Below are 21,985 nucleotides of genomic sequence, written 5' to 3'. Positions count from 1 at the left end.
CTCTCTCTCTCTCTCTCTCTCTCTCTCTCTCTCTCTCTCCCCCTCTCTCCCCTCGTCTGGAACCATACTGTACACCCCGAGACCCGAGATCCGAGACTGACTTCTGACTTCTGGCCAGCCGCGTATTCGGGATCCAAGGCAGCCGTCATTGCAATGACTCGAGCCGATGCCATCGACTACTCGGCGGACAACATCCGCATCAACTGCATCTGCCCTGGCATCATCGAAACCCCCATGACTATCTGCGACGAGGAGCGTATCCGTCTTCTGAAGCCGGCGGTTGACATTGCACCGATGCGACGGATGGGGAAGGTGGATGAAGTTGCCGACTGCGCCTTGTTTCTGTGCTCTACCCAGGCATCTTTTGTGCAAGGCCACGCTATGGTGGTAGACGGAGGCTATATTATCAATTAGGCCATCGTTCGGTCGGCTGGTACCGCGTCGAAAGAAACCAAAGAAGTATAGCGAGGACCAGCATGCCAGCCTTGCATAACTTTACGGAGTCCCAGCATGCCTGCCACCCTTGCATCACGTCGTCCACTTTCAAACTCTCGCGTAGTACTGCGGTTCGTAGACGGTGACCGTATCGGAGGGGATCACCTAACCCTAACCCTAACCCTAAAAACTCGATGAACAGCAAGGCTTGATGCATTCAGGGCGCCATCAAGCCATTAATGCATCGACATCGATAGGGCTAAGGCTATCGATACGGACAGGGCAAGGGCAAGATAACCCAGGCACATTCTTACTGGTGGCTCGCGGCTCAGCCTGCCGTTGATATTACAGTATTAGTAGGGTAGGAGACTGGATCAAATGCATCACGGAATCGGCCATGCTCGTAACGCGGGAAGAGATCGTGAGGGTGAATGTGCCCAAGGAGAGATATTACTGAGAGAAATTACAGTACATGTCCTATACCAAGGGTGGGGCCAAGGCTGCCTTGCCTGTCTACTATCTAGATAATGTAGGTCCAACTGCGAGCCTAACGCGGCTGCGAACCGCGCGGTACGGTACCACAAGATACCACCAGATTGTTGCCGAATCTTATCATGAAGTCCAGTTCACCTCACCAGCAATGCAATGCATGGTGGCTTCAATAGCCTTGGCCCTGGCCTGAGACCCTGGTCCAGCCGACAGGGCTGGCTTTTGCATAACTACAGGTAAACACGCCCTCCTAGCCACAAGGACAAAAGAGACGTCTCGTCTCGCTCGCCAGAGGAATCTGACTCTGACCCGGATTCTCAGCAACTTTCTACCTCAGCCAAGCGTTGGCAACCCACAGTCACACCCAGTCTTACTCTTCTCGCGGAACTCAGTCAGCTGTCCGAAAAATGGTTCCTCACCGTACCCATGAGGAGAGACAGGCCTCTCTCGAGGCAAGACGGGAGCAAGATAACAATCTACTCCAGCACAAGATTGGCTATCAGCCACGTATGTTTAATGGCCACTTGCCAGGTCGACAGGCTCAGGCTCGGGCTAATCTGACCGCTTTGCAGAACTGAGGCGCACCTTCTCAACCTTTGAGACGTTTGGCCTGGCCTTCGCCATCATGGGCCTCATGCCCAGTATTTCCAGCACCCTGGTGTACGGTCTCCCGGCGGGACCGGCAGGTCTCGTCTGGGGGTGGGTGATTGCCTTGACCTTCATCACCATCATTGCCATTTCGGTGGGAGAGCTGGCTTCAGCAATGCCGACCAGGTTCGTTGTCTCCCCCTCGCCCTGTGAGGTCAGGCCTCTGGTCTCTGGTCTTGTCCTCCCCCCCGAGGTCAGGTCTCTGGTCTCTGGGCCTTAGCCCCCCAGGTCTCTACTCTGGACCCAGTGGTTAATCCAACCCAAACAGTGGCGGTCTTTATTTCTGGACGCATTTCTATGCCCACCCGTCGATCCGAAACCCATTGTCGTTCTTTGTGGGTTATGCAAACACTCTGGGAAACCTGGCCGGCCTGATCTCCACTGAGTATGGAGCAGCAGTCATGGTCTCATCCGTCATCTCCATTGGCAACGATGGGGCCTGGTCGGCAACAACACCGCAGCTCTATGGTATCACGGTCGCCATCCTGGTCTCGCACGCCCTCATTTGCAGCGTGGGCAATCGCTGGCTGGCCAAGATGCAAACCCTCTATGTCATTGGGAACGTCCTCATGGTCATAGTTACATGCATCGGCCTCCCCCTCTCGCTGCCCAGCCATCGACGCAACTCGGCCAAATGGGTCTTCACCCATGTGGAAAATCTATCCAGCTGGCCGGCAGGTTTCACATTCATTCTCTCGTTTCTCGTTCCCGTCTGGACCGTCAACGGCTTCGACTCGGCCGTGCATATCTCCGAGGAAGCCACCGATGCCGCCAAAGCCGTTCCCAGAGCCTTACTCTCGGTGTGCATCTCCTGTCTTGTCTTGGGCTGGTGCTGCATCATCGCCATTTGCTTTTCGATGAATCCCGATGTCGCTGCCATCTATGGCACTCCTTTGGGACAGCCGATGGCCCAGATCTACCTGGACGCCTTTGGAAAGAAATCCACCCTGGCGATTTGGAGCTGCATGCTGGTTCTACAATGTAAGTCATCTATTTCCATCTCCTCTGGACGACACGACACTTGTCTTGTCGAGTTGCTTGTCTAGTCGAGGTTGGTGCTGACACCCGGCGGGGATATAGGGACCATGGGGTCATCTTTGGTGATTTCGGCCTCGCGACAAGTCTGGGCATTCTCTCGTGACGGGGCCTTACCGCTGTCCCGATACATCAAGAGGGTTGGGCGGAATCAGGTTCCCGTCTTCGCCGTATGGACATCAGCCTTCTTAGCCGGTCTGATGGGCCTGTTGGTCCTGATCAATGCGGCTGCCTCGTCGGCGCTCTTCTCTCTCCTCGTGGCCGGCTGCTACACCGCATACTGCGTGCCGGTGTTTTCGCGCCTTGCTTGGGGCAATGCCAAATTCGCGCCCGGTCCTTTCCACACCGGCGTGTGGAGTAAACCCATTGCCGTGACCGCCATTCTCTTCGAGGTCTTCATGTTTCTCGTCTTCCTGTTTCCAGTTGGCGGGCCCGATCCGTCGGCAGATGAGATGAACTATGCAAGTGCCATCTATGGTTTCGTCATTCTCATCACCATCGTCTACTGGTATCTGCCTGTGATTGGGGCAAAGAAGTGGTTCACCGGCCCGAAAACCCACCACAACCCAACACAAGTCGCCGTCGAAGAGATCACCGCCGTCACGCCGTCAGAGCAGAGTCTATATCATCAACCCGATTCGGCCAAAGGCTTCCGATACGAGGGTGAGGTCTGAATGACTGGAAGAGAAGTCGGTGTGGGTGTTGGGGGGTGGGATGATTTTGTCAAACTTAGGCACTAACTTAAGGCATTCTCAGCCTTCCCCTTTAACCAGAAGGCTGGTATAGGCAAGTCTACATAGTCTAGCGCCCCCATACCCTTTTAATAGAGAACATGGGAACATATCAACCTTTGACAATGGCATCTGCTATTAAGGCAAACCTACAATCACTTACGAGGTGACTTGATATTAATACAACGCCGTATTATGACAACAGAACATGGGAGGAAATAACTACAGTACGACCAAGGCTCGGGCTCCGTCAAGGCGGGGTCCGGCTTGCAGTAGGTTTAGGCGGCCGATTCACCGACATTGGGAATACGGAGTAGTGATATAGATATCCGGCAAAGCGCCCTTGTCCACTCTCTCTGGCCTTATTGCTTCGAGTCATTCCGCCCATACTGGACTGGAGGACACCGTAGAGAATGACCGTGTTGAGAATAGTTTCCATCGCGTGTTCAACGCTCTTTCCTACTTACTCGACCAGCCTCCGAGCTGTGGGGATACCGATAGACATGATATAGATATAGATATGGAGGTGGCCATAGACGTGATATAGATATAGATATAGATGTGGAGGTGGACGAAGATGGTCCTCCCTCTTCACATTCACGCCCACTTCAACCCATTACCCAACCAGGATCCTCCTCTTTCCTCTTGTGTTTGTACCAAGATCCTCCTCTTTCCTCGTATGTATAGCATGTTCTTCACAGTCCAAGCGGGTTCTCGGCGTCCTGATCTTTCCCGCCGAAAGGTTCTTTCATCCGTGCGGCTTCCGCCTCTTCTTGCTTCGCCGGTCCGCCTTCGTGGTTTCCAAATCCGACACCAAGTTGTTCGCCCCAACCTTTGCCAGATTTCATCACACCTCCGACAAGAGGATCAATAACGCCGCCAAGAGGTTTGCCAACCGTCTCTAGGCCTTTGCCGGCGTATTTGCCCACTGGAGACAGGGTGTCCTCGATTTTGCCGCCGACGTTGTTGCCGAAATCTTCGGGCTTTGAGACCCAAGAGCCGCCTGCGACACGACAGCCAAGGCGTCAGCATCTACGAGGAAGGAGGAAGGAGCAAGGAGGAAGAACCATCGACATCACCATACCTTGCTTCTGAGGTTGGGCGTTCTCCTTGTCTTCGGTAGAAGGCTGAATGTTCTCTTTGTCTGCCATGTTGTGAGAGTCGGATGAATTCGGTACTTCAGAGAGTGGACGGTCGCTGTTGTCCACCAGAGTGATTCGGTGCTCGCTATCTATACTCATACCTTTTCTTTTCCTTGGGCTTGGGGCAGCAGTAGGCAGAAGATCGCCATGGCGCTTGTCCGCCCGTGCCGAATGAAACGAGCGCCTACATCATCGCTCAGGCTCAGGCCCGCACTGTGGCACTGTTTCGCACTTGCATGTGGCCAGCGGACACGGAGGGACAGGGACAGGGACAGGGATCTTGCCAGGCAATGAAGTGGGAGGAGGAGACCAAGGTTGACGCAGTGGCGCTGGGAGGGAGGGGAACATGACGTCGATGCAGGCAAGAGGCAAGAAACACGAAACACGAAACACAGCCGACAAGACAAACATGGAAAACACAGGAACCAAGAGCAAACATGCCAAGTCCAGCCAGGCCGGGCTTTAGGCGCCTCAGAGCCCAGCCTTGCTGCGGGCCAAATAGGGGGCTTAGGGAGTTTTCTCTACTCTATTTGCGAGCCTGTACAATAGCATTGAGCGCCCTTAAGTGCCTAGGTATTGCGGCCCCGTACGGTGTACGGATACGCAGGGAGAACACGACTTACAGTTTGCACAAGTGACCCGTGGTCGACAGGTCTTCAGTTTTGGTGGCTATGCTCGCTAAGTCAAACTGCAGCCTAAGACAAGCGCCTAAAGTCCCGTCTGAAACACCACGGTTGTCGCGCGGCTCCCAGGCTGAATGAACACCGGCCAGTGCTAGTTTGGGCACAGCCTCCCCAGGCATCCAGACTAAAGAGAACCAAAGGAGGTAAGTCCGAGTCTGCACACTGAGAATCATGATTGCTTTGCATGCTCGGCATCAGGCAAGAGTCTTCCCCAAAACCTTCGTTGGTTTGGGCACATGTACGGATTCCTCATGGTCATCATCAGCCGTCTCAAGCATGCCTTCAGACGTGCTCTCTATCATCTAGCCTGCCATGATTTGCGTCGACTCTACCATCTGCTCTCGAACTATGGCCTGGACTGGCTGGTTCCGAGCCTGAGCCCAATTGTCCCCCTACAAGATCGACTGCCATACCGTTATCATGGTCTCGAGAGCCCTACCCATATCCGTGTCCTTGAACTGCTACCTCCTTCTAACCCCGAAGATGTACTTTGTTTCAAGGTCCATCATGCAGACCTCAATGCCCAGACCGTCAGCTACACTGCCATCTCCCATGTCTGGGGAGACCGCACCGTGCCACAGGACAGGCTCGTCGAGTGTGACGGACTTCGAGCCTACGTCCCGCCCGGTCTCCATTCGGCACTGCGCAGAATCCGAGCCAGGGCCAGTGCCAGTGGTGACAGTGCCGGTGCCAGCCAATTTATTTGGGCGGATGCTCTGTCCATTGACCAGGCGGACAGCGACGCCGGGCGAAGCGAGAAAGCGCTTCAAGTTCGGATGATGGATCGAATTTTCGGCCGGGCTGAGGAAGTGGTCATCTACCTGGGCGAGTTGGACGACGGGGATTTGCCACATCTTTCCACGCTCGACCGATACCAGGCCATTCCCGACGAGGTCTGGGACCGGGTCAACATGAGAGACGTGCAATCCAGCATCGGGGACAGCGTTGCGTTGTTGCCCGGCTTGGATTTGCCCACGTCCGACTCTCCATTCTGGCCCTTCCTTCAACGCTTCATCGGCCGACCATGGTTCACCCGGGTCTGGATCATCCAAGAGTACGCACTATCTCGAGCCCCGAAGTTCATGATCGGTGACCATTTGCGCGACGTGGACTTCCTCCCAGCAGGCATCGCCCGTGCCGCGCAGCATCTGGGCGTGCTGTACTTGCACGACCGATTCTACAGCCCGACACTCCAGCTGGACGGGCTGATCGGCGACGCGTTCTGGTACGTGCTGCGCAAACATCATGCCATCCATCGCATCTACAGTGCGAGGAGCCAGGCTGGCTTTGGGAGGAGTCTGTGCGAGCTGCTGGATGCCACCACCAACTTCTTCGACGCCACCGACGCGCGCGACAAGGTCTACGCTCTCCTCGGCCTCAGCAGCGACGACAACGTCAAGGAAGATCTCCCCGTCGACTATGAAGAGGAGGAGCGGGAGCTCGCCCTCCGCGTCAGCCAGTATCTCAGCCGCCGCGGATTTGGCATCTACCCGCTGTACCATTGTGTCGGGGTGCGCAACGACCGCTCCGTTTCGTGGGCCCTGAACCTCACCAGCCCGGGCGAGGGCCTCGGCGACCTGATCGGCCCGTCCGGCCACACGAGCGGGCGGGTGTTCGACGCGTGCGGCGAGGCTCTCTTTGTGCGCAAGTCGGCCGACCTCCCGCTCGGCAAATACACGGTGCGCGGCTGGATTGTGGACGAGCTCTCGGCCACGGCCATGACTGACAGCCTGCCCTACGACACGGAATTGAAGCACCCTCGCGACATCGAAGCCTACGCTGTATGGCAGGGCCGCGCGCTGCGCTGGATGCTCGACGTCGCCGCCACGCAGCCCGTGCCGCCGGCCGACTTCACCAAGATCTGCTGGCGTACCGTCGTCGCCGACCTGGTCATGGCCACGGGCCGCGAGGGCCACGGCTACCGACGCCTGCGCGACTGGCTGCACGGCGCTCGTTGCATCGACACCGTCGACGCCGTCGTCCGCCTTGCCTACGACAAGTGGACCGGCGCCCTGCCGCCGGAGCACACCGTGCCGCTGGACCCCGTCCAGTTGAGTCATATGCGCGTCTACGGCGAGAGCATGGCCCACGCCCTCGGCCGCAAGCTTGCCCTGACCCGCCAGAATCGCTTGCCTTGCATGGCTCCTTCACATGCAACCACCGGTGACTTGGTCGTCGTCATCCAAGGCTGCGAGATCCCCTTTATACTGAGACGCAGAACAGGTCCAGGCCCAGGCCCAGGGACAGGGACAAGCACCACGTCGACCCCCGACGTCCAAGGCTGCAGTCCACACGACCACGACCACGACCAACACCAACACCAACACCAACACCAACACCTAGGTGGCAGGCAGGAACCAACCGAGACTTTCCGCATCGTGGGCTGCGCGTACGTCCATGGAATCATGGACGGCGAGACGGTCGAGGGCGCCGACGTTCGAGATTTGGAGATTTGCTAGCTGATGATTGATGATTGATTGTGAATCTGGATCTGGGTCTGAATCTGAATTGGGAGTGGACTGGGCTGTTTGACACGTTGGCAACATATGATGGGGCAAGCAGATTACAGTAATTGTATTAGATTGACCCTGGAGGAATTTATATTTGGATCTTAGGGGGTGCCATCTACCATGATAGAACTATACATATTGAAGTATGTATACTGTACCTACTGTCCCTACTGTCCCTACTGTATCTATTACTGTATCTACTGTCCCTACTGTCCCTACTGTACCTACTGTACCATCTGCCGTCTGCTAAAGACGCCACCAGACCTTTGTTGGCTCTCTTGTGCCGTCGCCGTCGTCGTTACGCGGAATCCCTGGGAAGAAAACAACACATTGGCAATGATGCCATTGCATAAATCCATGCCATGCATGCCATGCCTTGCCATACCATACAATACATTTTTGAGTCTCTAATGTGACTGTCTATCCGTATGCCGCAGCAGAATGGGCCCAGTGAACCGCCTCACTACCAGCCAACACCGGCTGGCTCCAGAAGACTTTTGCGCCAAACATGCCTGGCCACTCCCGTGCCGTGCCATTGCTATCCCGCCGTCAACGTCGCTGTTGGTACAATGCCAAACAACAAAAGCTAAAGCTAGTACTTGTCCGTGTAAACCCCGACCGGCCTCGTGACAAAGCGATTGCTTCTCCTTCTCGCCTCATCAGGCGTCGCAGAGCCATGGCCACTCTCGCTCACGTCTCCGGCTGCACTCTCCGTCCCCGGTCCTCTCGACCCAGCCCGCATTTTGGCCTCCAGCACAGCCAGCGCATGATCGCCTGCAGCTCTCGCCAGCTCCGCTTCCCTCAAAAGCCCTTTTCGGCTCAACTCTCGCTCTTCTTCAGGCAGCACAAACCGATGGATGGTGCGGTGGTCCATGACTCTTTCTTCCGGGTCGCCTGCTCCTTCCACCCACGTACCCTTTCCACATCTTCCTTTGCGCCGATACGCACTGTATTCGGTGGCGGCCGCTTTCTTCCCCCGTCCTGAGCGTTCAAGGAGTTTTCGCGGGTCAGGATCGGTCTTGGGCCAGGGAAACCCGTACAGCATGCTGTGCCGTTCACATCGAGGGCACTCGCGCCGGGTCTGATATCCGTTCGGCTGCACAAAAAACCCGTAGCACGTGTCGTTGTGACACTGCACCCAACGGTCATGAGGTTGCGCCAGCAGCTTTCGTGTCAAAATGTAATCTCCTGCAATGCGGATCGTGCCCGTGACAGGATGGACGGTCAATTTGGTCACCGTGGTCGATGAGGTGGTTGGTTCGATTGACGGCAATACACTTGCTTCCATGGCCACACCGTTAGAATCCCCAGATCCATGGACATCTCTGCTGATGGTCGTTGTTGAAAGCGTTGACACAGCGTGTGGTATTGGGGCGTGGGTGGACTCAGGAGGGACCTCGGTGTTCTCAACCTCACTGTCAACACGAAGAAGTTGCTCTGGTACTCTCGCGAAGTCTTGGGGGGACGAGGAAACGACGATGGTATCCTCATCTGCTTCCAGCTTCGTCACTTCCATCGACTCGACCTTGATTGTAATGGCACTCCCACTGAGCGGAATTTGGTGGGTCGAAGCCCCCGCCTCGTTTGCGGATCCGTAACTGGATGGAGATGTCGGGGCCGGTGATATGGGAGCGCGTGAAGAGATTTTTCCAAGTAGTCTAGCGGTCATCTTGCTTTCACGCAGGCCTTTTCGGGATTTGGAACTGCCGGGTGACTTCTGCTTCGCGATCGGCGAGTGGGATAATACCCCCAAAGGTGGCAGTGGTACATCCAGATTCGAGTCATCGGCATCTCCTCGCTCAGTTAATCTCGACGGGCTATGAGGCGGCGAGAGCGTTGTTTCCTCTCCGGACACCAAAGTTGAAAGGGGTTTGACCGGCTCCGACAATTCCCCGACAGCAGTGTCTTCGGTATTGTCGGAGTCGGAGGTACCGGGCGGGGTCCACGAATGTTGTAATTTGGACGGGGATTGAGTAACCTTCAAGTGCTTCGATGGAACAGCTGAAGAAGATTGCGAGGAAGACTCAGACTCCCGTTTGCGTTTCAAACCGCGTGGTTGAAGACTGGCAGCTAGATCTCGCGCAGGGGTCGAGGCGTGGCTCCCAGGCTCGAGGATCGCGGCTTTCGAGGTCCAGCCATTGCGTTCAAGCACTTCACATGTATGGCACAGACAGTCGATGTTGCTAGGGCCAAAGTAGTCGTCGCCATACGAGACAGTGATCTCATCTCCGACCTCGATGTTCTTCATGGCAACCACCTCCATGCCGTCAGGACCCCGTGTCACAAGCCGACCATTGGCGTCACAATCATGATTGGCGAAGCGGGCAGGGCCCAGGAATATCAACGAGTTCTTCTTGCGACTGGACACGACAATGCTGAAGTTGCGATTCGTCAAGTCCAAGTCGGCCGATTCTTCCGTGGTCAGAGGCACCAAGGTACCGGTAAGGTATTTGACCGAGTCACCTTGCTTGATCCGTCGTCGGGCGGTGACGGCCGCTTCGTACGTGGTGATGGTATAACGGTTGGTGGTAGAGACTTCCCAGGGGCAGTCGGTTTGGTACATTGCGATATACTTTCGAAGGTGGGAGAGGAAATGGTCTTGCTCGGGCTTGGAGCGCAGGCTCTTCTTGTATCTTTTCAGACCAGGGAGTGCCAGCAGTGCCTTTTCGGCGGCCCCCAGATCTTTGTCAACAATGACTTTGTGCAGCAGGATGCGAGGGACATCATCCTCCTTGATTCCCCGAATTGGGATATGCTTGGTGCGATTCTTCCGTATTCGCGCCTTGTAGTATGCCTGGAAGGAGTCAGCACAACAGATCCTTGTACTTGCATTTGGATGGTGGTGGGTATTCCAACATTATCTATTAGCGCGTCTGAACACACGTCGTCGTGGGCGGCCAGTTCGGCGAGGGAGAGTCGGTGCGCCTTTTCAGGCTCCTGGGCCATGCTTTTTCGAGTCATGGTCGCGTGTCGTTTCACCCGACTCAAAGGTCGATGGGAGAGTCCAAGGTGTATGCTTTCTTATTAATGGTATGAAGAAGTCGCGGGAAAGGAAATGGCGTCGAGGGGTGCGGTCGAATGTGGGCTGCGTGGGCACAACGAGCGGAAGGGATCGATGGGTCTGAGGATTGCAGCGGATCGTGTAGTGTACACGCGGTCTGGGTTCAGGCCAGACCGAGAGGGACAATAGCAAGGCGGAAGAGAGCGTAGTGCGACATGACGATCGCGTAGATTAGGCGCAGCTGAACGAAGGAGGAAGGTCGCTCAGCTGTGCTTCACTTTTTGACATGAAGGAGAAGGGGATGATTGCTTGCCCGTCAAGGGAGCAGAGACAGGAAGCGAGGGGGGCCAACGGGGGCGACAACAGAGAGGAGAGAGGAGAGAGGCGAGGTCGACGGGCTGGAATCTGGGACTAGCTGTACTAACAGGCGTGGTGAGGTGGTTAGTGAGGACTTAGCGGGTAGTTAGTGAGCCGAGTTGCCCTTCTAGCAGCCCGCAGCCCGCGGCTAGCAACTAGCTGCCGGATTAGGGGCCTTTAGGCTTGCATCGCATTAACCTTCCAGGTCGAGTCCGGCGTTGATGTTTGACTTGCACTTGAAAGAGGCTGTGCCTGCAGAGAAGCATACAGAAATCAAGTGCAGATGCAGATATTTCTTTCGGACGTATCTAACGCCGCTTTATCAATCGCCTAAGGTACAGTACTAACTACCTGGTGGCCTCGGTAAGGTTCTCAACCCCTGACATGTCACTTTCTTGCCACTCCCAGCGTATCATAGCCGGCGCGCGAGACGAGAGACGAGAGACGACAGACAAGTCGACACGAGCCAGATCTCGTTCATGGGATTGGGCTGCGGATGTGGATCTCCAGCCTACAGTACGGTGTACGATGACTCGGTTACAATGCTTCAACCCGCGTCCAGAAGAGATGCAAGGATGAGTGGTCACACGCCTGAGCCAGCCAGCCGTTGAGTATCAATCAGGCCCGTGGAGGTCACATGCGCAGCGCAATGTGCGGGCGAGTCTGACTGCTGCCTGCATCAGCCTTCTCATACATACACTGCACTCTGGTCGCCAGTGTCCTCCTCTGGCCTTCACCATGCCGTGTTGTCGACAATTTTGCTCGGGATAGCACTGTCAAGATGTGCTGGATGCCCATTTCCAATCTCGTTGCTGCTATATGGGAATGGATGAAAGGGCAATCTGTCTTCCTTTCCGAGGTATGGAGCATCAGCCTGTGTGCGACCTGCCCTCGATCACATTCCCAGATTCCCCTTGTTTCGGCTGGCAGTGTTGGAGCTTAGCTAGCTGTTGTCTGTGACACTGGACTTTCCTTATATGTCGGTGGCAGATGGGCTATCTATGTTTACTATTGCATCTTCTAGGTCCCGTCGAGTCCCAGTTGTCACGAAACGGATGACGAAGACCACCATGTCCACATTCAGCCATACAGAGCATCCTCGGCCTGGTCTACAGAAGTAAGCTGTTTCTCGAGCCCGGCTAGGTGTGGCAACTTGCTTTAGCCAAAAGACCTCCGCCTATACTGAAGACAGACCGTGATTGACATGCGGAATCCCTAGTCGCTATCCTCTTTCGAAGCACCCAGTCTCATGGATTAGGTAGACACCACAAGTTCGTCCTCCATGGCGGCCCTTCAAACGGTGTAGAGTCAATGGCGTGATAGAAGGGGGCCGTGCTGGCGTGTTACTCCAGTCGCCTGGGTTGAGGTGGACATTGGCTCTGGATCAGGATCAGGATCAGCAAAGACATGACAGAAGTTGATGGCAAGACTCAGACGAGGCGCACTTGATAAGCAACGCAACCATATCATACATCATGATTTTCGGCATGCACCAAGGTAGTCATGCCCAACGCGTGGGTCGTCAGCATGACCTGCAACAGCTCATCGTCACTGAGACGAAGCTTGTCATAGGACATGTCCAGCTTGATGCTGGAGAGTCCTTCTTGGCTCAACATGTCCAGCTTGACGCTGGAGAGTCCTTCTTGGCTCACCATGGCCGCAATAAGCGGGCCAGAACATCCATACTGTACTCTGTACAGTGTACATACTGTCATAGGGTCCACCATCATTGCATAGATGTGTGGCCGTGGTTATGGATCCTGGTCTCGAGTCTACCGCGGTGCTCGCCATCGATCTGGTTGAAGAATATACTATAATACAATACCCAGGTCCTATCGTACACCCCCCAGTTTCCGCCCTTACCAGAATGTATAGTTTGCTTTGGCTGCTGCTCGATCCTTTGGTGTCTCCAAGACATAAGATCGGCCACCAATACTTCTGGCGCCGGATCTCTTGAATAAGAAGTGAACTGCTAACTGTTAGTGGATGAAAACTATGCCTTGGTCCACAACTTGCCTCTTGTTTCCAGTTGAACTGCTTCCATTGCTCGTCAGAGGGCAGTACCTCTCCATCGATACCAGCCTCCCTTAGAGTGGCCTGAATCCTAAATGGAGCACCCTTGAATTCAATCCCAGATCGTTGGGCTTCCCTAATCGCGGCATCACACCATGCTAACTCAGGCTCTTCCTCCCCTGACGGCCACTCAGAGTGGTTCCTCCGGAGAAGTGCTAATACAAGGGCGATATTCTTGACTGATGAGTTGGGCCGTAGCAGACTGCGCTCTTTCAAGATTCTGAGAGTACAGAATACCGCCCCTCCGACAAGCTTGAGCGTAGCCAAGACGTGGTCAGGATCATCAATATGAAAATACATTTCATCAGGGAGGTCGAATGCGAAGCCTTCAATCAAGGACCACAAAGCTGCCACCGAGGGCTGCTTCTTGCTGATTTCCTTGTTGAAAGATAAGAGCTGCATCGTCAGATGTCAGCCGGAAAGCTGATGCCCAAGGAGCAAGCCGCCTACCTGATTTTCCATCATTTCTTGAAATCCATAGCCGTTGAAGTCGCTGAAATGGTATTCAGCGTAGTTGTCCTCGTTCCGTATGGCTTCTTCATATCGCATGTGGGCCAATGTCTTATATCCTTCCCGGCTGAGAAGCCATCGGTGTTGAGGATGCGCATTGGATGGTTTTTTGCAGATGCATTGCTTGGTGCCGCAGGTTTGGGCTAGCCGCTGCATCTGTTCGCCTTCGCCTTCATCATCTTCCGAGGATTCATAGTCCTCGTAAGTTGCTCTCTTCTCCACAGTGATATCGTCTAAGGGTCTGCATATAGTCCAGAACTCGAGTCGTTCCTCGCTCGCCCCTTGAACGGCATCTGTGTGCTCGGGGACATGGGTAGAACTCTCCGCAGTATGGGTGTTTGAATCATGTTGTTCGAGTCTTTGGACCAGTTCTGCTTTGGTGCCACTTATCTTGAGATGACGGCTCCGTAGGAGCTGGCAGAGCTCGCCTTTCGTAAGTGTCGTGTAGAGAGCCGCATCATTCTCCCTTCCAGCGTAGCTCTTTGCTGCTTGTCGTTTGGAGCTCGGGGGTGGCCCGCTGACGTTGCCATCGGCCTCACTCAATGGACGTTTAGCACCAGCCATCTTGACGATGGAAGAAACATTTGGGAGCGGCGTGAGCAATGCTCAGACAAAAGGGGCCGCCCTTCCAGAGAAGTAAGTGCCGTTCATCACCTGGTGATCACTGTGTTCAACGTTGACGTCACGCGTTCACGCGTTCAGCTCCCAAACGCGCTTCCACGTGATGGGCTGCTTCTCCAACGTAGAAAGTGTCTGAACAGTAATTGTCGCTGCTCGCAGGTAGGATATAATAGTACTGAATTAATAACATTCGTAGGCTGGTCATTGCGCCAACATGGGTACAGTGGGATTGTTAAATCGTGCTCTATGATATGCAACAAAGGATCTCTGTCATGGCTCAGCATCACTTCTTCGACATCAAACCTGTCGGGCGCTTCGCAGGACAAAATGCGGCGATTCGAAGACCCCGAGTATGCTGCCGCGGAGAGTGGTTTTGGCTGTCCTGTCCGCTTACTTCGACTACTAGGAGATCACTTTCTTTTCCTTTGACGAGGACCACAGACTTCGTCACGATGCTTCGAGCCTGCGTTACTACTACCCCCCGGCCGTCCCCTGCGATCTCAACAAAGGATTCGACACATTCCGGCAGCTGGACGACTCCGCGGACGACCATCTTGATGGCTTGTTAGATGCGCTAATTTTATACGAAAAAGAAAAAGGGAATAAGGTGGACACAGATATTATAACATGGCGCGGAATGATGACCAAGGTGCGAAGCATCACCTGGCTGTACTAGTAGTGGTTCGCTTATACAACGGGACAGATCATGGTAGCGCCGTTCTCCTCCTTCGACGACTGGGAAATGAACGCCACTCTATTCCAGGGCACCATCTTCATCGAAGAAAACCATTCCAAGAAGGTTGCTTCTCGAGAGCATCAATTTTCGGAGGTTGCTCGTCCCGGCGCCATGTCCCAAGATCTCATGAGTTTCTGGGGATACAAATTCGAGACGGTGTCGCTATTGCCAGAACCATGGTCGGCCACCCCGAGAGAATATATTGATTCCCGCGAAGACCAGATTGTGAGCAACTATGCTCAGTATTGTTCAATTGTCCGTACGGGATTTGGAAAGGTGAAAATGATAATTGGAGGAGAGGTCGATGCGGTCATGGACTTCAAGCCAGAAGACAAATCTCAGCCGGTCAATTGGGTAGAGCTCAAGACCACTGCTGCGGTGACCAACGAGCGGGAACAGATCAAGTTCGAGAGGAAGCTGCTGAAGTTCTGGGCTCAGTCATTTCTGCTTGGAGTGCCAAAGATCGTGGTTGGTTATCGAACTAGCCAAGGCATCCTCGAGTATCTCGAGGAGCTTGACACACAAAGTATCCCAGAGAAGGTGCGAGTCAAAGGTAATAATCTGTGGGATGGGCAGACCTGCATTAACTTCGCCTCGAGTTTTCTTGAATGTAAGCCATGCTCCCCGGATGTTTGTCCGCTCAGCTGACTCCGGTAAAGGGCTGAAGGGTGTTATCACCGAAGGCGGCGTCTGGAGGATCCAGAAACGGGACAAATCCCCGAGACTTGAGATCTTCAAAGTTGAAGAAACAGGCCATGGAGACATTCTGTCCCCAGCGTTCGTTGAGTGGCGAACACATGGTCTGAAAGACCAACAACAGAAACAGGCGACAGCCGCAGACAACAATGTCAATGGCACAGGCACGGTGTCTGAACCTCCCTGAGCCGCAAAGTTCTTGCAGGATTTCGGCGATGTCTGAATGATTTGCTCCTGGATTTGTGCCAGGCCCTGGCAGACTTTAGCCTTCAAGGCTTTTTGCAAAGGTCACATCGCGCCGTATAGTCTCGGTGGCTGTCAAGTCCCGCTTTCGGCGCGCGACGACAGTGTTCTTGTGGCCTCGACTCACAAGATGGCCGTTCCATTCCGCCTCTGTCATGAGCGTCTTGTCACAGATCTCACATCTTCGCGCAATGCGGTTGGGCTGCGTCTCATGCTCATCTGGTAGAGGTAGCATCCGGTTCGCCAGATCAGAGAGACTCCTGGGATCAGGGGGTTCTTCGCCATTCAGGAAGCAACCCACAATCTTGCTTGCCGGGGTTTGCACTGCAGAGTCCCACTGTGCAAGATCAGAACAATCCAGAAGGAAAAGCTTGTCCAACTTTCCAGTCCTTGCCAAAGCGTTCGCCAACCGGATACGGATGTAGCGGTTTTGGCGCTTTGCGTACCGTCTCGTGCCGGCTTTCACGGACCCTATTGCTGCCTGCAGTATACGAGAGTTCTCGGCAGAAACCACCCCCGAAGTTTGTTGGCAATCTATCCATGACTCCATCTCTTTGTACCCGATTGAGACCCAGATACCTTTGCTCTTGTCCACGGGTATCCCTTTCCTCTGCAGATCTGCCTCCAACTTCGCCATTGAAGCAGCTTCATCTACCAGACCGCTTGCGACCATCGACTCGACGCGCGCATTGAGACGCTCTTTCAATGCTGTGTCTTCGGCTTCCAACCACAATAGCAGAGTCGAATAGCGGAATCCGTGTTCGTCTGCCACGAGCCCATTCCGATCAGCATGCTGTGGGCTATCGAGATCAGCTCCGTCGTGACCGCCCGATCTGCGTTCTTGCTGTTCGGCATAGACGTCAGAGGCTTTTCTTCCCGTTTTGAGCCAGATCTCAAGGGATCGCTGGATCTTCCGCCGGTCCCTTGGATGCCATCTTCTCGCGATTTCCGGATCAACCTCCTGTAACTGCGCAAGGATTTCTTCCGTGGATTTCGAAAGAATAGAACATGGTTGATTTGGACCTGGAATGTCGGCTTTTTCTAACCCACTTCCCGCGCCCCCCTCCGCCAGAGTCGCGTCCTTGAACAATAGTGCGTGAGTGTAGTAGTGCGTGCCGCCGACCACGATAGGCAACTTGCCCCTGGACCTGATTTCGTCGATGATGCGAGAGCTCTCCTTGACAAACTGGTTGACCGTCCAAGGGTTCTCGTCAAGGCCGATGAAGTCGAGCAAGTGATGTGGGATGCCGTTACGTTCGTGCTCAGGCATCTTGTTCGTAATGATGGGCAGTCCCTTGTACATCTGCATTGCATCTCCATTGACGATCTCGCCATTGAACCGTGCAGCAAGTTGGACGGCAAGCTTTGACTTGCCAGTCCCCGTGGCACCGATGACCACGATGAGAGGATCTTTCGGCGCATGAGACGCCATAGTGAACCCTCGTCTCAGGATCGTAGACATCAACGGACCCTACTGATACGTGAGACGCAGAACATGGCAACCCTGCGGAAGATGGGTCGATCAGGCCGCCACCATCTAAAGAGCACACAGGCGTCGTTCATCGAATTTTGACATTGTAGTCCAGGGCGGCTAAGGCGTACACATATGATCTGTGATTTGACATGGAAGAGCGGAAAATGAATGGCACATGTTTAACGTCACCAACTTGGACGTCAAAATTGTAAGTGCGCGCGATGGTAAAATGCTTCACCGTATAGACTGCGGCGAAAGTTCTGCCGACATTTTTCAGCAACGTCAACTCGGCGCATGTTGAATAGCCACCACGAGAACAACAACCACAACCACAACGCCTGACCTCGCAAGTCTTTCCAGCACTGGTCGGTTTTGACCGCATTCTCAACCATGGCGGAAGTGGTGCAAGCGCGGACAAGCTTCGCACCGGCGTCTCCATCTCGCAAGCGATCAGCCTCCGCAGACGCCGAACCCGCCACCGGCTCCGCGAGCAATGCCTTGACGACGACGACGACGACGAGCAACAAAGACGAAACCTCACTGTCAGAACCGCCGGCGAAGAAAACCAAACTCATTCGACGCAAGCGGCGACCGGCGCGGCCACAAGTTGACCCGTCGACGATCACGTCGACACCTCCGCCGCAGACTGGGACGATATTTAACATCTGGTACAACAAATGGTCAGGCGGTGACCGGGAAGATGCATACCTGTCGAAGACGGCGGCGCCGTCGCGATGCAACATCCGCAACGACTCCGGGTGGACGCAGGCAGACAAGACGCCAGGCAGTTATTTCTGTCTGTTCTTTGCGCGAGGGCTGTGCCCCAAGGGCCACGAATGCCAGTACCTGCACCGGCTGCCGACGATCTTCGACGTGTTCAACCCGAACTCGGACTGTTTCGGCCGCGACAAGTTCAGCGACTACCGCGACGACATGGGCGGGGTGGGCAGCTTCCTGCGGCAGAACCGCACGCTGTACGTGGGCCGGATCCATGTGACGGACAACATCGAAGAGATTGTGGCCCGCCATTTCCAGGAATGGGGCGAGATCGAGCGCACTCGAGTGCTGACGGGCCGCGGCGTCGCGTTCATCACCTACGTCAATGAAGCGAATGCCCAGTTCGCCAAGGAGGCCATGGCGCACCAGGCGCTCGACAACAACGAAGTGCTCAACGTGCGCTGGGCCACCGTTGACCCGAACCCGCTGAGTGCGAAGCGCGAAGCCGCCCGCGTCGAAGAACAGGCCGCCGAGGCCGTGCGGCGCGCGCTGGGCGAGAGCGCCGTACGACAGATCGAAGGCCGCGAGACCCACGAAGAGCGCGACCAGAGGAGGCTTGCGTCGCGCTACGGCCTCGACGGCTACGAGGCTCCTGAGGAGATCTGGTTCAACCAGCAGAAAGACCGAGCGCTAGAAGGCCAACAGCAAGGCGAAAGAGGCCTGCTCGACGCTCCTCCACTGGATTCTTGTACAGAGACCGCCTCACCCCACCCCTCCTACCAGACCGATGCGCATACGGACACCCACGCACAGCAAGCCCACCACGAACCCGAAGATACCGGCATCCTGGGCTCCTCCGTCCTGGCAAAGCTGCAAGGATATGCGTCGAGTGCGAGGCCGGTACACCCACAACCACAGACGTCAGCCCCTGGACCATTGGTTGCGTACGGGAGTGACGATGAGAGCGATTGATTTTGTTATTTATTAGCTGGTTGGTAGTTGCTGGTTGCTAGTAGGTAGTTGAGGCGCTGGCGAACAGCATCATGCTAAAGCTGTAATAAGAACCAATCAATGGCCCTGCTTCTCGGCATCATGCTCAAGCTGTAATGGGAAACAAAGGCCATGCCATGCTTCTCGAGTGGACAATAGCAACAACAGCAACAACAACAGAATCTCGGATCCAATTGTGTCCGTTGCAAGCAATCTTTTGTTACTACATTTCCATTGAATTCCATCCATCTCTCGCTTTTTGTTTTCAAACAACCTTTGATTCATGCTCGGAATCGAAATCATACCCATGCCCATGCCCATGCCCCAAACTCTTTACAGCTTGCCCTCCCTTTACAGCTCGTCCTCCCTCTACAGCTCGTCCCCCTCTACAGCTCGCCATGCTTGATGCCGGCCTGGATACTCAGATCCGGCATGCGCATAATCACCACCACCAGACTCGTCCAGCCGGTGAAGTGCTGCGTGCGCTGACCCGCCCCGCTGTCGGGATTGTACTGCTCCCAGGCGAAGCCGGTGCGCTCCCACTCGTTAAAGACGTTCTGCACCAGGTTCTGGCGCAGCTCGGTGTAGATCCTGGCGGCTTGGGTCTTGACCTTGGAGGGCGCACTGGGCGACTGTGCCACCACGAGGAGGTTCTTGAGGATCAGGTAGTTCATGTTGACCCAGATGGGCGAGCGCCAGTAGTTCTCGTCGGTGCCGTAGAACTCGTCGGATCGCGAGAGCGACCGCACCCCGTACGGTGACCAGAGTTCGGACTCGGAAGAGATCAGAGCCAAAATGTGCGGGAGGTTGGGGTGTGTCGGAGGCAAAAGACCTGTGAGGAAGGGGAACAGGCTGATGTAGCCTTTGTGGCAGACATGTGTCGATTCCTCGTAGTCGTCGATGGTGGCGTCGCAGTAGGCTTCGGCTTCGGCAGACCAGTGCAGGTCGTCGATGTTGCGCACAATGGCAGTGCTTTGTGCTTGGAAATCCGAGGCATCGTCTGTCTCCGACAAGACGGTCGCCAGCCGTAACAGCGTCCGGGACATCAGGCCCACCCAAGAAATCAAGTCGGTGTGCAGTTCACCAGGATGCGGTGGTTGAGGGCGTGGGTAGTCGTCGAGTCCAGAAGGGAGGATGTGCCGAGGGGTACGCCCGCGCCAGCGGTAGGCCTCTTTCGTCGAGAAGGCTTTGCGGTCGTAGGACTTGATGTCGCCGAATTGAGTGCGGCGGAACCAGTAGTATTGTCGTTTGAGAAGGGGGTAAAGAGTCCGGAGCTCCGACTCGATCCGCTCTTTTTGAGCCCCCGGCGCGGTGTCGGACAGTTTGTCCATCAAGATGTCGATGATGAGAAACAACGTTGGCGGATTGGCATAATGGGGATACTGGACTTGGAACTCTTCCGGAACTTTGCTGCGTGCTTCCGGCCCCAGGATCTGTTCACGGGCGATCCAGCCATCCTCGTCCATGAGATTAAACCACGACTTGACAATGTCGAGGGTGATGTCGAGGTCCCATTCGACAATGGGAACCAAATGAAAGCCTTCGTCCCATAAAAATCCGCGGGGGAAAAAGGGCCTAGATGGGACAGAGGTGAAGAGTTCCGCCGGGGGATCGTTCACAATTTCTGCCCGAGCTCTAGCCTCGGCCGTCTCCTCCCAGAAGCCTTCATTTTCCTCGTCATATTCCGGGGCATAGGATCGGTCCACAAGTGAGTCACCATAGAAATACCCAATACCACCGTATAGATTGGAAAACATTGACTCGGCAAACGCGGTGTAGGCCGGCTTCGTGAACGGGGCCAAAGGCGTGAAGACCTCCTTGAATCTAGCCTTGAACTTGTCCGAGGTCGCAGCGATAGCCTTGTCCACCGTTTCCGTAGACACAGAGGGTCCTGAAGCAGAGTTGAACAGAATATCGAACTCGAAGCTGCCCACAAACAGTTTCTGAACCATGTGAAAGTTTCCCGGCCCAGGCTTCTGGGGAATGGTGAAGGCAGCCCAAGGTGGTGGCATGTTTTGCTGGCCATATTCTTGGACCTGAACATCAATCTCTTGCTTCATACTGGCAAAGACAATGTTCTTCGCCTGCCAGGCAGCCTCGGGGGGGATCGGTACGCTGCACATCAACATCCGATCGAGCGGTTTGGCGTCCCAAGATGCATGTGTCCGATATGGCAGTGTATTCTCTGACGGTTCCTTGAATGTGATGTCGAACTCGCCTAAATCGATGGCTTCACCGTGCAGCGTGACCGCTCCTTCGGAATCTGGCTCCTCGGCGGTGAATCCAAGCTCACCCAACCCCTCCAGGCCCGCATAGAAGACCAGGGTTGTGACTAGATTTGAAGGAGCATCCTCCCGAGGAGTCCCTTTGATCCTGGCCGCCCAGCTGCCGCCATGTTGTCCGCCGGAAACCTTGACGAAGTCGATTGTGAGGTCGATCTTGTTTCCAGTGTCATGGATGACTTCGCGACCACCGTTGCGAGCATCGTACTCTTCCCAGCCATAGCCTGCCATTCCCTCATTCTGCTCGCAGGTGTGACGGAAGTTTTGTTGGACCGTGGCATAGTTGTCGGTGTTTGCCCAGAGCAGCCCCGTCAATAGACTGTTCGGGAGGCGTGGACGGACGCCGAAGTAGAGATTCGGTCGGTAGGGGCCCCATAAGAGGGTGTCGTTCGAAGTTGCGACTGGCGAGGAGGCATGCGCTGAACTGCTGAACAGGGAGAAGAGAGCGAATGAAAGAAGCAACGAGAGAAAGCGTGCTCGTGCAGGATTTGTGGCACGACTTGTCATAGTGCCCGATGACCGACTCCCAGAGCCGAGAATCAGTTGACTTGTGCTGCGGAAGACATGGCCAGCCTCACTCTACCGACGCATTTATTTACTGTCCTGCTAGTA

General features: G+C 55.1%; 11 protein-coding genes across 11 annotated transcripts in view; 5 read left to right on the top strand and 6 right to left on the bottom strand.

The window, feature by feature from the left end:
• Positions 1-414, top strand: part of A1O3_01699 (3-oxoacyl-[acyl-carrier protein] reductase) — a gene marked incomplete at both ends in the record, with an annotated part of 1,082 nt that extends 668 nt beyond the window's left edge. Inside the window, one exon of the mRNA XM_007731842.1 lies at positions 119-414. Coding sequence (XP_007730032.1) covers positions 119-414 — 296 coding nt within the window. The remainder of the gene's footprint in view (positions 1-118) is intronic.
• Positions 415-1,331: 917 nt separating this feature from the next.
• A1O3_01698 (uncharacterized protein) lies at positions 1,332-3,281 on the top strand (the record flags this gene model as incomplete). The annotated part of the gene is made up of 4 exons (XM_007731841.1): positions 1,332-1,431; positions 1,497-1,698; positions 1,841-2,553; positions 2,653-3,281. The coding sequence occupies 4 exons, from the start codon at positions 1,332-1,334 to the stop codon at positions 3,279-3,281; spliced, it is 1,644 nt and encodes a 547-aa protein (XP_007730031.1).
• Positions 3,282-4,033: 752 nt separating this feature from the next.
• On the bottom strand, positions 4,034-4,489 carry A1O3_01697 (uncharacterized protein; the record flags this gene model as incomplete). Its single annotated transcript, XM_007731840.1, has 2 exons — positions 4,034-4,341; positions 4,423-4,489. The coding sequence occupies 2 exons, from the start codon at positions 4,487-4,489 to the stop codon at positions 4,034-4,036; spliced, it is 375 nt and encodes a 124-aa protein (XP_007730030.1).
• A 925-nt stretch (positions 4,490-5,414) lies between these two features.
• A1O3_01696 (uncharacterized protein) lies at positions 5,415-7,622 on the top strand (the record flags this gene model as incomplete). The annotated part of the gene is made up of 1 exon (XM_007731839.1): positions 5,415-7,622. One exon carries the CDS (start codon positions 5,415-5,417, stop codon positions 7,620-7,622), a length of 2,208 nt encoding a protein of 735 aa, XP_007730029.1.
• Positions 7,623-8,265: 643 nt separating this feature from the next.
• Positions 8,266-10,634, bottom strand: A1O3_01695 (histone-lysine N-methyltransferase SUV420H; the record flags this gene model as incomplete). The annotated part of the gene is made up of 2 exons (XM_007731838.1): positions 8,266-10,467; positions 10,530-10,634. The coding sequence occupies 2 exons, from the start codon at positions 10,632-10,634 to the stop codon at positions 8,266-8,268; spliced, it is 2,307 nt and encodes a 768-aa protein (XP_007730028.1).
• A 1,863-nt stretch (positions 10,635-12,497) lies between these two features.
• On the bottom strand, positions 12,498-12,686 carry A1O3_01694 (uncharacterized protein; the record flags this gene model as incomplete). Its single annotated transcript, XM_007731837.1, has 1 exon — positions 12,498-12,686. One exon carries the CDS (start codon positions 12,684-12,686, stop codon positions 12,498-12,500), a length of 189 nt encoding a protein of 62 aa, XP_007730027.1.
• Positions 12,687-12,890: 204 nt separating this feature from the next.
• Positions 12,891-14,178, bottom strand: A1O3_01693 (uncharacterized protein; the record flags this gene model as incomplete). Its single annotated transcript, XM_007731836.1, has 3 exons — positions 12,891-13,000; positions 13,110-13,500; positions 13,555-14,178. The coding sequence occupies 3 exons, from the start codon at positions 14,176-14,178 to the stop codon at positions 12,891-12,893; spliced, it is 1,125 nt and encodes a 374-aa protein (XP_007730026.1).
• Positions 14,179-14,507: 329 nt separating this feature from the next.
• Positions 14,508-15,854, top strand: A1O3_01692 (uncharacterized protein; the record flags this gene model as incomplete). The annotated part of the gene is made up of 4 exons (XM_007731835.1): positions 14,508-14,585; positions 14,642-14,884; positions 14,939-15,581; positions 15,631-15,854. The coding sequence occupies 4 exons, from the start codon at positions 14,508-14,510 to the stop codon at positions 15,852-15,854; spliced, it is 1,188 nt and encodes a 395-aa protein (XP_007730025.1).
• Positions 15,855-15,929: 75 nt separating this feature from the next.
• On the bottom strand, positions 15,930-17,342 carry A1O3_01691 (uncharacterized protein; the record flags this gene model as incomplete). The annotated part of the gene is made up of 1 exon (XM_007731834.1): positions 15,930-17,342. One exon carries the CDS (start codon positions 17,340-17,342, stop codon positions 15,930-15,932), a length of 1,413 nt encoding a protein of 470 aa, XP_007730024.1.
• A 432-nt stretch (positions 17,343-17,774) lies between these two features.
• A1O3_01690 (uncharacterized protein) lies at positions 17,775-19,073 on the top strand (the record flags this gene model as incomplete). Its single annotated transcript, XM_007731833.1, has 1 exon — positions 17,775-19,073. The coding sequence occupies one exon, from the start codon at positions 17,775-17,777 to the stop codon at positions 19,071-19,073; it is 1,299 nt and encodes a 432-aa protein (XP_007730023.1).
• A 404-nt stretch (positions 19,074-19,477) lies between these two features.
• A1O3_01689 (mannosyl-oligosaccharide glucosidase) lies at positions 19,478-21,880 on the bottom strand (the record flags this gene model as incomplete). Its single annotated transcript, XM_007731832.1, has 1 exon — positions 19,478-21,880. One exon carries the CDS (start codon positions 21,878-21,880, stop codon positions 19,478-19,480), a length of 2,403 nt encoding a protein of 800 aa, XP_007730022.1.
• Positions 21,881-21,985: the final 105 nt, after the last annotated feature.

The sequence above is a fragment of the Capronia epimyces genome (genome assembly GCF_000585565.1).
Source record: "Capronia epimyces CBS 606.96 chromosome Unknown aczIQ-supercont1.1, whole genome shotgun sequence".
Lineage (NCBI taxonomy): Eukaryota > Fungi > Ascomycota > Eurotiomycetes > Chaetothyriales > Herpotrichiellaceae > Capronia > Capronia epimyces.
The sequence above is the reverse complement of the archived record's forward strand: the minus strand, read 5'-3'. Positions and strand labels throughout refer to the sequence as shown.